Here is a 13,649-nt window from a genome sequence, read left to right as displayed (position 1 = left end):
AGTCAATTTCAGTTGCGCCTCACCCACATTCTATGAAGATTCTTCACCTTGCTGATCTCCTCTTGGGTAGTCTCTTGCAACCATTAGGAGCAGGGCTCACCCAAGGCCCATTCAGCCCAGAATGTGAGCTCTCCTCCTTCTTGACCCTAGGAAGGAAAGCAGCTGGTGGATGAGAAGCCCCAGTTTACAGCCCTGGTGTCCCAGAAGCTGGAAGCCCTGCACCGGCTCTGGGATGAGCTGCAGGCCACCACAAAGGAGAAGACCCAGCACCTCTCAGCTGCCAGGAGCTCCGACCTGCGCTTGCAGACCCATGCTGACCTCAATAAGTGGATCAGCGCCATGGAGGACCAGCTGCGGTCAGATGACCCGGGCAAGGACCTGACCAGTGTCAATCGGATGTTGGCTAAGCTGAAGGCACGTGAGTGGGTTGTAGACTTAGAGTGTTAGGATAGAAGGGGTCGTGGAAGCCAATCTGACACCTTTATTTTTAATTTTAGGTTTGGGGGTACATGTGAAGGTTTGTTACACATGTCATGGGGGTTTATTGCACGTATTATTCCATTACCCAGGTTTTAAGCTCAACACCCAATAGTTATCTTTTCTGCTCCCCTCCCTTCTCCTACCCTCCCCCCGTCAAGTACACCCTAGTGTCTGTTTCGATCGCACCTCACCCACATTCTATGAAGATTCTTCGCCTTGCTGATCTCCTCTTGGGTAGCCTCTTGCAACCATTAGGAGCAGGGCTGATCCAAGGCCCAGTCAGCCCAGAATGTGAGCTCTCCTCCTTCTTGCCCCTAGGAAAGAAAGCAGCTGATGGATGAGAAGCCCCAGTTTATAGCCCCGGTGTCCCAGAAGCTGGAACGCCTACTGTTGTTTCCTTGTGTTCATAAGTTCTTCTCACTTAGCTCCCACTTATAAGCGAGAACATGTGGTATTTGGTTTTCTGTTCCTGCATCAGTTTGCTAAGGATAATGGCCCCAGCCCTATCCATGTTCGCACAAAAGACATGATCTCGTTCTTCTTTTATGGCTGCAAAGTATTCCATGGTGTATATGTATCGTATTTTCTTTATCCAGTCTGTCATTGATGGGCATTCAGGTTGAGTCCATGTCTTTGTTATTGTGAACAGTGCTACAGTGAACATAAGTGTACATGTGTATTTATGGCAGAATGCTTTACATTCCTCTGGGTATATACCCAGTAATGGGATTGCTGGGTCAAATAGTAGTTCTGCTTTTAGCTCTTGAGGAATTGCCATACTGCTTTCCACAGTGGTTGAACTAATTCACACTCCCACCAACAGTGTGTAAGGGTTTCCTTTTCTCTGCAACCTCGCCAGCATCTGTTATTTTTTGTTTTTTTAATAATAGCCATTCTGACTGGTGTGAGATGGTATCTCACTGTGGTTATGATTTGCATTTCTCTAATGATCAATGATATTGAGCTTTTTTTCATATATTTTTGCCTGCATGTGTGTCTTTTTATGAAAAGTGTCTGTTCATGTCCTTTGCCCACTTTTTAATGGGATTGTTTGTTTTCCTCTTGTAAATTTAAGTTTCTTATAGATGCAGGATGTTAGACCCTTATCAGATCCATAGTTTGCAAATATTTTCTCTCATTTTGTAGGCTGTTTACTCTGTTGATAGTTTCTTTTGCTATGCAGAAGCTCTTAAGTTTAATTAGATCTCATTTGTCAATTTTTGCTTTTGTTGCGATTGCTTTTAGTGTCTTTATCATGAAATCTTTGCCCATTCCTATGTCCAGGATGATATTGCCTAGGTTGTCTTCCAGGCTTTTTATAGTTTTGAGTTTTACATTTAAGTCTTTAATCCACCTGAGTTTATTTTTGTATATTGTGTAAGGGAGGGGTCCAGCCTCAATTTTCTGCATATAGCTAGCCAGTTCTCCCAGCACCATTTATTAAATAGGGAGTCTTTTCCTCATTGTTTGTTTTTGTCAGCTTTGTCAAAGATCAGATGGTGGTAGGTGTGTGGCCTTATTTCTGGACACTCTATTGTGTTCCATTGGTCAATATGCCTGTTTTTGTACCAATACTATGCTGTTTTTGTCACTGTAGCCTTGTAGTATAATTTGAATTCCGGTAATGTGATTCCTCCAGGTTTATCCTTTTTGCTTAGGATTGCCTTGGCCATTCAGGCTCTTTTTTGGTTTCATATAAATTTTTAAATAATTTTTCTAGGCTGGGCATGGTGGCTCATGCCTGTAATCCCAGCACTTTGGGAGGCCAAGGCAGGTGGATCACCTGAGGTCGGGAGTTCAAGACCAGCCTGACCAACATGGAGAAACCCTGTCTCTACTAAAAATACAAAACTAGCTGGGTGTGGTGGTGCACCCCTATGATCCCAGCTACTCGGGAGGCTGAGGCAGGTGAATCACTTGAACGCAGCAAGCAGAAACTGCAGTGAGCCGAGATCGCACCATTGTACTCCAGCCTGGGCAACAAGAGCAAAACTCCATCTCAAAAATAATAATAATAATAATAATAATTTTTCTAGTTCTTTGAAGAATGTCATTAGTGCTTTGATAGGAACAGCATTGAATCTGTAAATTGCTTTGAGCAGTACAGCCATTTTAACTATATTAATTATTCCTATCCATGAGCATGAGATGTTTTTCCATTTGTTTGTGTCTTCTCTGATTTCTTTGAGCACAATCTGAAACCTTAAAGTAAGCACTCCTACTCTTTCTCTTAACTGGACTTGCTTTTATCATGCAAAAATGTCGCCTGGTTTCTAATCCATCTCCAACCCCTTTTGCAGTGGGTAGGACAGAGACCCAAAAGGATGCATGAGATGCAGAACAGGCACTCAGAGGAGGGAAAGATGAGTGGGAGCATCCAAGGAGACTCCTTGGAGGAAGTTGAGCTCAAATTGGTCCTTAAAGGAGGGGTGGGATGCAGATGAATGAAGAAGATGGAGGGGCTGTCCAGGCGCCCAGGCTGGTGCTGACACCGTCCCCTTGTGTCTCAGCGAGTGGAGGACCAAGTGAATGTGCGGAAAGAGGAGCTGGGGGAGCTGTTTGCCCAGGTGCCTTCAACAGGAGAGGAGGCAGGAGACGTAGACTTGAGCATTGAGAAGCGGTTCCTGGACCTCCTGGAACCCCTGGGGAGGAGGAAGAAGCAGCTAGAATCATCCAGAGCCAAGCTGCAGATCAACCGGGACGTAGAGGATGAGACGGTGCGTGGGCCGCAGCTTCTCCCCACCCCCTGAGGCGGAGCCACCAGCTGCCATCAGAGTAGCTGGCTGCCACCCAGAGCAATTCTTGGCAGCAGATGACTGGTCACCTCACCCCTCATCTCATAGGGGTGTTGTGAGGATTACATTAAATAGAAAGCTCAAGTCAGTGCTTTTGGTGGGAACTCACTGTTCACTTGCTAGTATTGCTCAGTGAAGAACATGGACTTTGGGGTCAGACAGACTTGGGTTCGAGATCCAGCCACGTTACCGTCCCACTGTCTGACTAGGAGCAAGTTATTTGGAACCTCAGTTCAAAATCCCTGAATATTCCCATCTATAAAAGGGGGACAAAACCCTGATGGGGTGTTGGGAGGAACTGGGGAGACACTGCCAGCAAAGCTCTACCCCGCCCATGGTGAGCACTTGGGAAATGGTGGCCATGATTGTCATCAGCTCTCCCCTGCCTTCTGGTCTCTGCAGCTCTGGGTGGAGGAGAGGCTGCCTCTGGCCCAGTCAGCCGACTATGGCACTAATCTGCAAACTGTGCAACTGTTCATGAAGAAGAACCAGGTGAGTCCTGCCTCACCTCGCCAGTCGTACCCGCCCCTCCTCACCCCCACCTGGCCCCACAGGGGTAGGCCCAGCCCTGGCCTGCAGAAGGCTAGCAACGGCAGGTTAGTGTTCCTGTTGGCAGCTTTGGGGTCTCCAAACCGTATTGGTAGTCTTAGAGCAGAAAGAGCAGGTTTTTGTGATTATAGAGCAAATTCTGGGAGGATCACAGAGGAGGGAGGAATCCTGGTGCTTGGGGATTCAGGGCCATTCAGCCTCCATCAGGCACAGGTGAATGCAGGGTCTTGGGGGCCCTGGCCTGGAGGTTGATGTGCTTCAGTAGCTGTGTATTCAGTGTGTCCACTGGTCTGCCTGCGAGGAAGACAGTAACTCCTGGTCTCTCTCCCACAACACTGCCTTGCCCCTCTTCCAGGGCTGAGCTTGGCATGTGTGGTGTCCTTGGGGTAAGTAGGCCCCATTTCTCTGGACATGTGAGGATACTTGTGGGGCTCAAATTCCATTAGGAAGCCACTAACTTTGGACTCCGAGCCCTTGGACCAAACATCCCTCTGCTTTTTGACACTCGCTTAGCCCTGATTGGGAGCTCCTGTGGCCTTGGTCAGAATCCTGGATGTGAGCAGATGCCAAGCACTCCCTCTTGGATCAGGGCTGCAGCAGGAGCCTGAATCATGCAAGGAAGCTGACTGTGTGGGGTCGCAGCGGCCAGAGAGATGGCCACAGACCCTTCTTGGACAGAGAGACCCTCCCTCTGCATGCTCTCTGGGTCAGCAAGGAGAGCCCAGGAACTTAGATCCCAGAGAAAAGCGACATGTCCCAGAGTGCCCTGTTAGTACTGCAACTCCTTGAGGAAGGAAAGTCATAGCAGACAGCACTCCCTTTCCCCATGTTGGTAGCAACTGACATCTGCTCACAGGACCGTTTGAGCCCAGCAGCAGTGCAGAGGCCTGGATTATATTCAGAGAGGTTTCTTCAAAGCTGCCTTAGGCCCTTTGCTTCTGGTTGATGCGATCTGGTCGCAGAGACTCCAGCAGCCACATGCAGGGACCTGGGCTAGAAGATGATAGAAATCCGTCCTCAGTTAATGCCACAACCTTCAGCTAAAGGTGGAAGGCTGGTAGGACACGGTATCCTTGGGACCTCAGTTTCCTTAATTGTAAAATGAGCCAACTCTAGTCTTTCCGACACTAGGATTTTTGATTCTGTGCATCCTCTATAAGTGTTATTGTTCAAAGGTTTTTAACTCCCCTGGCTGGCAGTTGCTATTTCAGGAAAAGGACAAGACAAATATGGATGGGGTTCCCCTAACCAAGAAGGGAAAGGCAGCCTCTTGGGAAAGCGTGACTGCCCTAGTGAAGACTATTTTAGGCTCACCTGGCTAAACCATAAATCCAGTTTTATCATTTTCCCACTTAAAACCCTCTATTGCAATGGTTCTCAAACTCCAATATGCAACTCCTTTAACAAGCCCTCTGGGTGAGTTTACACAACTTAACCGGGTGCCACCCCCAGATCCACTGCATCAAGCTCTGCGGGTAGAGCCTGATAATTTGCATTTCCAACAAGATCCTGGGTGATGCTGACGCTGCTGGTTCAGGACTCCACTTTGGGAACCACTGCTCTCGGGACTATTCATTGCAATTAGAACACATTCCACAAGGTACTACATGAAGAGTTCTCACACCGGGCTGTATACTCAAATCACCTAGGCAACTTTTAGACAGGTGAATGCCCAGGTCCCACCTCAGATCAATTAGGATCTCTGGGGGTAGGCTCCTAGCTGCATCTATTTCCCTGGGTTATTCAGTGGGCAATCAGGATTAAGAACCAGTCATGCCTGATATGGCCCCTGCCTTCCTCTGAATCTCAGCTCTTCTCACTTTGCCCTCCTTCACGGTATTCCAGCTCTTCTTGCCCTCTCTGTGGCCTCAGACAGTCCCAGCTCAAGACCACCCCAGAACCTTTGCACTTGTTCAGTCCTCTTGCCAGGAACACTCACCTCCAGATCTCTGTGTGACTGCCTCCCTCCTGTCATTCATGTCATGGTCAAGTGTCGTCTCCTCAGAGGGGCCCTCCCTGACTCCCTTAGCTAAAGTGGCTCCTGCCACATCGCAGCAGACATTCTTCATCCCACTGTTGTCTTTTCCTCATAGCCCCCAGGGAGGAAGGCCCAGCCTTTGTTTATTCATTTATTTGCATGTTTACCTTCTATTTCCTCTACCAGCTTTAGAGTACAGGGATTTTCATTTTTCTTGTTTCTATATCGTCCCTATTACCTAGACCAGGGTCTGGTACATAGAAAAGAACTTAATACATAGTAGTTGAATGAATGAAGATGGGGAAGAAGACATTAAACGTAAGTACCCTGCACAGATACTAGAAAGTAATTGCTTAAAAAGAAAGAAATACCTTTTTAGGCTGGGCGCAGTGGCTCACCTGTAATCCCAGCACTTTGGGAGGCCGAGGTGGGTGGATCGCCTGAGCCCAGGAGTTTGAGACCAGCCTGGGCAACATGGCAAAACCCCATCTCTACAAAAAATACAAAAAATTAGCCAGATGTGGTGGTACATACCTGTAACCTAAGCTACTTGGGAGGCTGAGGTGGGAGAATCATCTGAGCCTGGGAAGCTGAGGCCCAGTAAGCTGTGATTGTGCCACTGCACTCCAGCCTGGGTGACTGGAGTGAGACCCTATCTTTAAAAAAAAAAGAAAGAAATTAATTTTCAGGCCACCATGCAAAGGTCTTAAGATCTCAGAGTGACAAGCAAATGGAGCTGAAAACGTGGGGGGTTTGAATGCAATTGCAGAGACTACAGGAAATTGTAAAAATTGAGATTCTGAGCATAAAGTATACAAATGCATTTCAGCAAGTTATGTGACTTGTAGATGTGGTTATTTTGTATATATTTCAAATGCTGGCTATCACTGTACTGCTCATGTGGGCTGCTGTTGCCCCTGCCTTCCAGTTTTAAAGGCCACAGGAAAATTATAGAGAGGGAAGAAACAGGTAGCGAGGTATATGGAGCTCAGGAGCCCACACACCAGCAGCAGCTAGCCCGGCCTCTAGGACCTAAAAAGCAAGTAGCCCGTGTCAGGGCGTCCTGAAGAAAAAGGTGACCCAGCCACCAGGGTGGGAGGAAGAGGCCATGTTCATGACCTAAGGCTCAAACAGGGACTAATGCAAAGCTCACAAAAGATTTGAGAAATAGAAGTAGGGAAAAATGAAACAAAAGCTAAGACTGTAAACAAGGGGCTGCTGTCACCTGTTCTTTTAGATGGAAGGCGAAAACTGTGTCCACCTGAGCTGCCAGGTTGTGCGGATCCCGCATAAATGATCCTGCATAAATCCTGCAAAAGCTGTTAGAACAAGGTATCAAAAAGGCCATTTTTCTTTTCCTTCCAACACATACACCTAAGGAATCAAGCTCTGCTGAAGCATAGGAAGATAGGGGACAATCAAGAGCACAGGCTTCTGGGTCAGGTGGAGCTGTGTTCAAATCCGGCTCTGCCACTGAGTGACTTCACTGCTGCATGCCAGTTTCCACATGCTTATCTCAGCAGGCCACCTGAGGGTGCAAGAATGGTGCACGTGAGGTGCTTAGCAGCCTGCAAGAGGTCCTTGGTAGTTCTTATCGCCATCACCTGCTCTGCTCTGGCAACAGGGGGTGAGAGGGACCAAGGGTGTCAGAGCTATGCTGCCACTGCAGAAGCAGCCTCCCTGCCATGGTGGGAAGGCCCTGCCCTGAGCTCTTCCTTCTGGCCACAGACACTGCAGAATGAGATTCTGGGCCATACGCCGCGGGTTGAGGATGTGCTTCAGAGAGGGCAGCAGCTGGTGGAGGCAGCGGAGATCGACTGCCAGGACCTCGAGGAGCGCCTGAGACACCTGCAGAGCTCCTGGGATAGGCTGCAGGAGGCAGCAGCTGGGAGACTGCAGCGACTGAGGGACGCCAACGAGGCACAGCAGTACTACCTGGATGCGGATGAGGCTGAGGCCTGGATTGGCGAGCAGGAACTCTACGTCATCTCTGATGAGATGCCCAAGGTCTGTTCGGGCAGGGGATACCAGCCAGGGTGCCAAGGCAGAGAGGAAGAGTTGAGGTTGGCTGTCGGTGGGGAGCCTTGTGAGTCCAACTGTGTGAAGAGTGAGGCCAGGGGAGGGGCATGAGGAACCCACAGACTCCCTGCCCTCCCTTGGTGCCTGCTTGGACACACCCCTGTAGGGCACACGCTGCAGCCAGGTGCCTCCTGTTTGCCCACTTAGGTTTGCTCTAACCCAGGGGTTCTCTACTTTTCTTTGCCATGGATTCTGTACTGGTGAACTGCTATGAAAGAGATGGGGTGAGAGGTGACAGGTGGGGGTCTCTCAAAGCTGGAATGATATATGATGTTTTCATGGGGACAGGGGTTAGGGCATGAAAGGAAGGGTATATGTCAGATACAAATCGGGGGAGTCTGGAGAGGGAGGTAGGACACGGGCATTGCTGGGAAATCAGAAAGGCAGGAAGGGAACATGTGCGGCTCTCCTATGGGTGTCCCGCAAGCCTGCTCCCCTCCTCCCTAAGGCACCTCCAGGAGCAGGGGCACAACTTGCCAAGGGAGGGATCATGGCCAGGCTGAGCTCTGGCGCTGACTGTCTGCTGCGTTCTAGGATGAAGAGGGCGCCATCGTGATGCTGAAGCGGCATTTGAGGCAGCAGCGTGCGGTGGAGGACTATGGCCGGAACATCAAGCAGCTGGCCAGCCGGGCCCAGGGCCTGCTGTCTGCAGGCCACCCTGAGGGGTGTGTGTGCCCCCTGGGGTGACTCAGTCAGGAGATGGGGATCAAGCCAGTGGCCCACCAGTCAATGTCCCTTCAGATTTAAGAGGAAAATGGAAATAGTTTTCACTAATAGGGCTGGAGAAAATTGCCGCAGGACTGGTGATGGATCCAATTTCATTTAATGCCTTGGTTTTGTGTGAGTCACTTCCAGCTGGGTCAACAAGGCCCTGGTTTGCAAAATGAAAAGAGAAAAGAGAAAGGGTTAGCAAAACTACCCTCTTGGTGACCTGATAGCACCAATTTTCCAAAGGGTTACAATATGCTAAGGGACACTGAAGACTACTTTAGCTTTTCTTTTTATGGTCCAGAAGGTCTGCAGGACTTCACGGTCCAGACAGAACCACGATGTAGGAGTGCAGGTGGAAACCTGTGCCCACCTGGGCTGCGAGGTTTTGTGGATCCTGCATACATGGGAGCCCACTGGGCCACAGACCACACACTGCCCCCAGCCACAGCCCTGTCCTCAGCTGCCATTAAGGTGCCCACCACTGTGGGTCCTCAGCAGCCACCCCAGATTTTCCCCGGGACCCACACTGTCTGGGCCCCTAGTATGTCCTGTCCCTCCCTGGAGGGCTGAGCAGAGTTGTTGCTGCAGGAGCCCTGCTCAGGCAGTGCTGCTCCCCCAGCCTCTCTGGAAGAACAATGGAGGCATTCCCCATTTGCACTTGTCCCTGTAAGCTTGCCAGATTGAGGGGCACCACGGGAAGCACTCCTCCAGGACAGAACTCCAGGACACAGTGTGTCATCCACTGAGGCTAGGATGTGGCCCATTCTCTCCCCACCTCTTCCCCGGCAAAGCCCCTGTCATTTCTCCAGAGCTTCACTCCCTACCTATCCCTGCCAGGGGGCTGTGGTCAGCATATGTTGGCTCCCCCGAGCCACTGCTCTGGGTTCATGGCTGCTGTCTCTGAGGGCCTTCTTGGTTTTGAATTCCAGGGAGCAGATCATCAGGCTTCAGGGGCAAGTGGACAAGCACTATGCAGGGCTGAAGGACGTGGCGGAAGAGCGCAAGCACAAGCTGGAGAACATGTACCACCTGTTCCAGCTCAAGCGGGAGACTGACGACCTGGAGCAGTGGATTTCAGAAAAGGAGCTGGTGGCCTCTTCCCCAGAAATGGGGCAGGACTTTGACCACGTGACTGTGAGTAGCCACAGCTCCTGCTGTCTTTGTCTTTCTCTAATGCAGTAGACGCAGCCAGCCCTCACTCGAGACACACAGAGTGCTGTGCAGGATGCGACTTCCCCAGTGTGAGGTGGGACCCGCGGATGGGGCCTGCCCTGGGGAAGGTGTGAGAGTGTGGCTCCCGGTGCTGCAGTCACTGCCTGGGAATGTCTTCCGCTAAGCTGGTGACACCTATAACCCCTCTGCACCCCATAACCACATTTCTGTCTGCCCCACACCCAGCTTCTGCGGGACAAGTTCCGGGACTTTGCCCGGGAGACTGGGGCGATTGGGCAGGAGCGGGTGGACAACGTGAATGCCTTCATCGAGCGACTCATCGATGCGGGCCACAGCGAGGCGGCCACCATCGCTGAGTGGAAGGACGGGCTGAACGAGATGTGGGCAGACCTGCTGGAGCTCATCGACACGCGTATGCAGCTGCTGGCCGCCTCCTACGACCTGCACCGCTACTTCTACACGGGTGCCGAGATCCTGGGCCTCATCGACGAGAAGCACCGTGAGCTGCCGGAGGACGTGGGGCTGGATGCCAGCACGGCCGAGTCCTTCCACCGGGTGCACACAGCCTTCGAGCGGGAGCTCCACCTGCTGGGTGTCCAGGTACCTTCAGCCACCCACCTGCTACCAACTTCCAGGAGACCCGGGTGTCAGTCCCAACCTGGCTGTCAGCGGGGAAACCTCTAGGATGGGTGCCAGGAGGTTTCGCCTCCTTAGACAGCCAGGAGCTCAGGGCAGGGAGCAGTGGCTTTCAGATGTTCCTTAGCTTCAGAAGTCGTTCTTTAAACTGAATCCTCACAAAAGGCCGATGCATATAATACTATACAGTGCAGTTTCTCCAGTTGTACAGTATTATTAGTGAACACATGCACAGCACTTTTCTAGCACCAGGTGCTTTTCTGAGCAATGTGTGTAGCCATTGGACCCTCAAGGCCGTCCTCTGAGGCAGCTGCTAATATTCCCTGCACTTTGTAGATGAGAAAAGGGAAGGGTAGAGGGCCCATAAGTTTCCCAGGAACATGTGGGTACACAGTAGAGCCAGGGCTCAGACCCTGGCAGTCTAGCTATAGACCCCACACACTTAGCACCAGGCACTTCAACCTTTCCACATGGGAGCTGCAGAGCCCCCAAGTTCTACTGTTCAAACCCCTGCCTTCCCCGGCAAAGCCCCTGTCATTTCTGCCCTCCACAGATCCCTAGGGTCCCCCAGAGCTTGGTATGATAGAAGGGGCAAATGCAAGGTGGCCCCTGTTGCTGAGGGCTCCCCCAGCTTCCAGTGCAGCAGGGAGAGGTAGGCTGGCTGTGCAATCCCAGGCCAGCCCAGCGGGGGTTGGGGACAGAACACCAGGGTACGCTGGGCCCCTGGTTCATCCAAAAGGGGATCTCTTAGGGATGTGTCCTCCAGCTGGAGTGGAGGGCCTGGTGTGTGGCTGTTGCATTTGGGGATGCCAGGGCCCCTGAGATAGATGTAGTCCCACTGAGGTCTTAGGAGTGAGGTGTCACTGTCTCCGGGGCCAGCCTCAATCAGGGGATCTGGTGCAACCCCTTCCTTAGAGAGGCAGCACACAGAGTGGTTAAGAATGGGGACTCAGGAGCACGGTGCAAATCCCAACTGTAGCCCTTTACTAGTTTGAGGGACCCTGGACCAGTTACTTAGCTTCCCTGTGCCTCGTTTTCCCCATCTCAAAAATAGCAACAGTAATAGTACCTCCTTCATGGGTTTGTTGGAAAGATGAAGAGAGTTCATCAATAGAAAGTGTTTAGAACAGTGCCTGGTACGTAGTTCCTCTCATTAGTGTACTGTTGAGGAGATCAAAGGGCATGGAGTTCCTCTCACTCCCAAACCTTCACAAAGTTCAAGAGGTATCTTGGGTAGGCAGAAGTGTCAAAGCAAGGAGCCTTCTCCTATAGCACTCCCTGGGTGGAGGCTGAAGATCCTACCTTCCAGCAGTGCCCTGAGTTGGTAGGCCAGGAGAATGTAGCTGCCCTTCCAGTCCTAGGACCACAGCACCTAGGGAACGATGTCCAGAGAACAATGTCTGGTTTTGCCTGACCACAGGTGCAGCAGTTCCAGGACGTGGCCACCCGTCTGCAGACAGCATATGCTGGGGAGAAGGCAGAGGCCATCCAGAACAAGGAGCAGGAGGTGTCTGCCATGTGGCAGGCACTGCTCGATGCCTGTGCCGGGCGCCGGACCCAGCTAGTGGACACGGCGGATAAATTCCGCTTCTTCAGCATGGCCCGTGACCTCCTCTCCTGGATGGAGAGCATCATCCGGCAGATCGAGACCCAGGAGAGGCCCAGGTGAGGGGAGCGTCCTTGAGGCAGAGGCAGCTCCTCTCCAGGCCAGAGGATCCCGGCCAACCAGGGTGCTGCACTGGGGCTTGTCCCTGGAGGGACAGTCCTGGACTATTGGTCCATGAAAATCCCTGGGGGACACTTGAGGCCTGAGGCTGGATCTAGGCAGAAATGGCCTGGCTCAGCTTCCACTGGGAGGACCAATCGTTTCAGAGTCAGGAGAGTCCTGGGTGTAGAGAGAGAGACATCTGTCATTCAGGTTTTCCAATGGGCACAGTGACCATGGCTGTCAGTGAAAATAAGCAACTCACATGTCCAAAGCTGGGTAGGTCTAAGACTGTGCATTCTTCTCCTAGCCCTGGGATGTGAGGGGGCCCTTCCCCCGAAACTCAGGAAGAAGCTCATTGTCCATGAGAGGAGGAGTCAGGCATTGGGCAGTGAGAGCCCCTGCAGAGATCAGACCACTCTGCTCAGTCTGTGCAACTTCATCAGTTATTGCTGATCCATCTCCATCCTTCTGCCCCTACAGTGTCTGTCCTGATGGTCTTACTTTTAACATTCTTACAGAGATATAACTCCCATACCACACTTCATCCATTTAGGGTGTATCATTCAATGGTTTTTAATATATTCACTGTTACACAACTATCCCCACAATCTAAGGTTAGAAGATTTTCATGACTCTGTCCCTATTAGCAGTCACTCCCCATTCCCCTCTCTTCCCAGTCCCTGGAAACCACTACATGACTTTCTATCTCTCTAGATTTGCCTATGCTGGACATTTCATATAAATGGAATCATACAATATGTGGTCTTTTGTGACTGACTGCTTTCCCTTCATATAATGTTTTCAAGATGCATCCATGTTGTAGCATCAGTCAGTACCCTATTCCTTTTTATTGCCCAGTAATATTCCCAGGCTTCTTTGGGGATTTCTATACCCACTGCCCATGCTCTGGCCACTGAGCAATGGGAGATACTAGGGCATCTGTGTTCCTGCTGGGACTGGGCTGGTGGAGGACCCCCTGGCTGGCCAGAGAGAGAGGAGGGAGCAGGGTCTGACTCCCACAGGCACGGGGAGGTGGGCCCCTCTGGTTGGGACACAGAGGCAGGCCAGAGCGACCCAGAGTTCCCTTCTTCCCTTGTCCTCCTGTCCCCCAGGGATGTCTCCTCTGTGGAATTGCTCATGAAGTATCACCAGGGCATCAATGCAGAGATTGAAACCCGGAGCAAGAACTTCAGTGCCTGCCTGGAGCTTGGCGAGTCCCTGCTGCAGCGGCAGCACCAGGCCTCAGAGGAGGTGAGGGGACGGCAGGGATGGAGGCAAGCCAGGCAGCCTCCTGGGAGGGAGCTGAGAGCTGCAGCTTTTCTGAGGAGCTTGTCTTGCTCTCACTCATAGAGATCAGGGCTGCACACAGGCCCGGGGATTGCAGCCCCAGCAAGTACACTCCCTGCCTTAAGGAGCTGGCCACTCAGTAAAGCAGAGCAGGCTCATAACCTGCCTAACACCCACAGGTGCACACACTTTGGAGTTGGTGACCTCCTTTAATAGGAGAGGCGCATGGGCCTCAGAGAGGTTAAGTAACATG

The 13,649-nt window shown here is 51.5% G+C and overlaps 1 protein-coding gene across 1 annotated transcript in view; it reads left to right on the top strand.

Moving 5' to 3' along the window:
- SPTB (spectrin beta, erythrocytic) overlaps positions 1–13,649 on the top strand; it is a 79,220-nt gene that overhangs the window by 42,449 nt on the left and 23,122 nt on the right. The window contains exons 19-27 of the mRNA XM_025392131.1: positions 151–414; positions 2,991–3,197; positions 3,678–3,767; positions 7,531–7,809; positions 8,416–8,546; positions 9,522–9,726; positions 9,991–10,365; positions 11,822–12,066; positions 13,222–13,360. Coding sequence (XP_025247916.1) covers positions 151–414; positions 2,991–3,197; positions 3,678–3,767; positions 7,531–7,809; positions 8,416–8,546; positions 9,522–9,726; positions 9,991–10,365; positions 11,822–12,066; positions 13,222–13,360 — 1,935 coding nt within the window. The remainder of the gene's footprint in view (positions 1–150; positions 415–2,990; positions 3,198–3,677; positions 3,768–7,530; positions 7,810–8,415; positions 8,547–9,521; positions 9,727–9,990; positions 10,366–11,821; positions 12,067–13,221; positions 13,361–13,649) is intronic.

Source organism: Theropithecus gelada, chromosome 7b (assembly GCF_003255815.1).
Source record: "Theropithecus gelada isolate Dixy chromosome 7b, Tgel_1.0, whole genome shotgun sequence".
NCBI lineage: Eukaryota > Metazoa > Chordata > Mammalia > Primates > Cercopithecidae > Theropithecus > Theropithecus gelada.
This window is presented reverse-complemented; position numbering and strand designations above follow the sequence as displayed.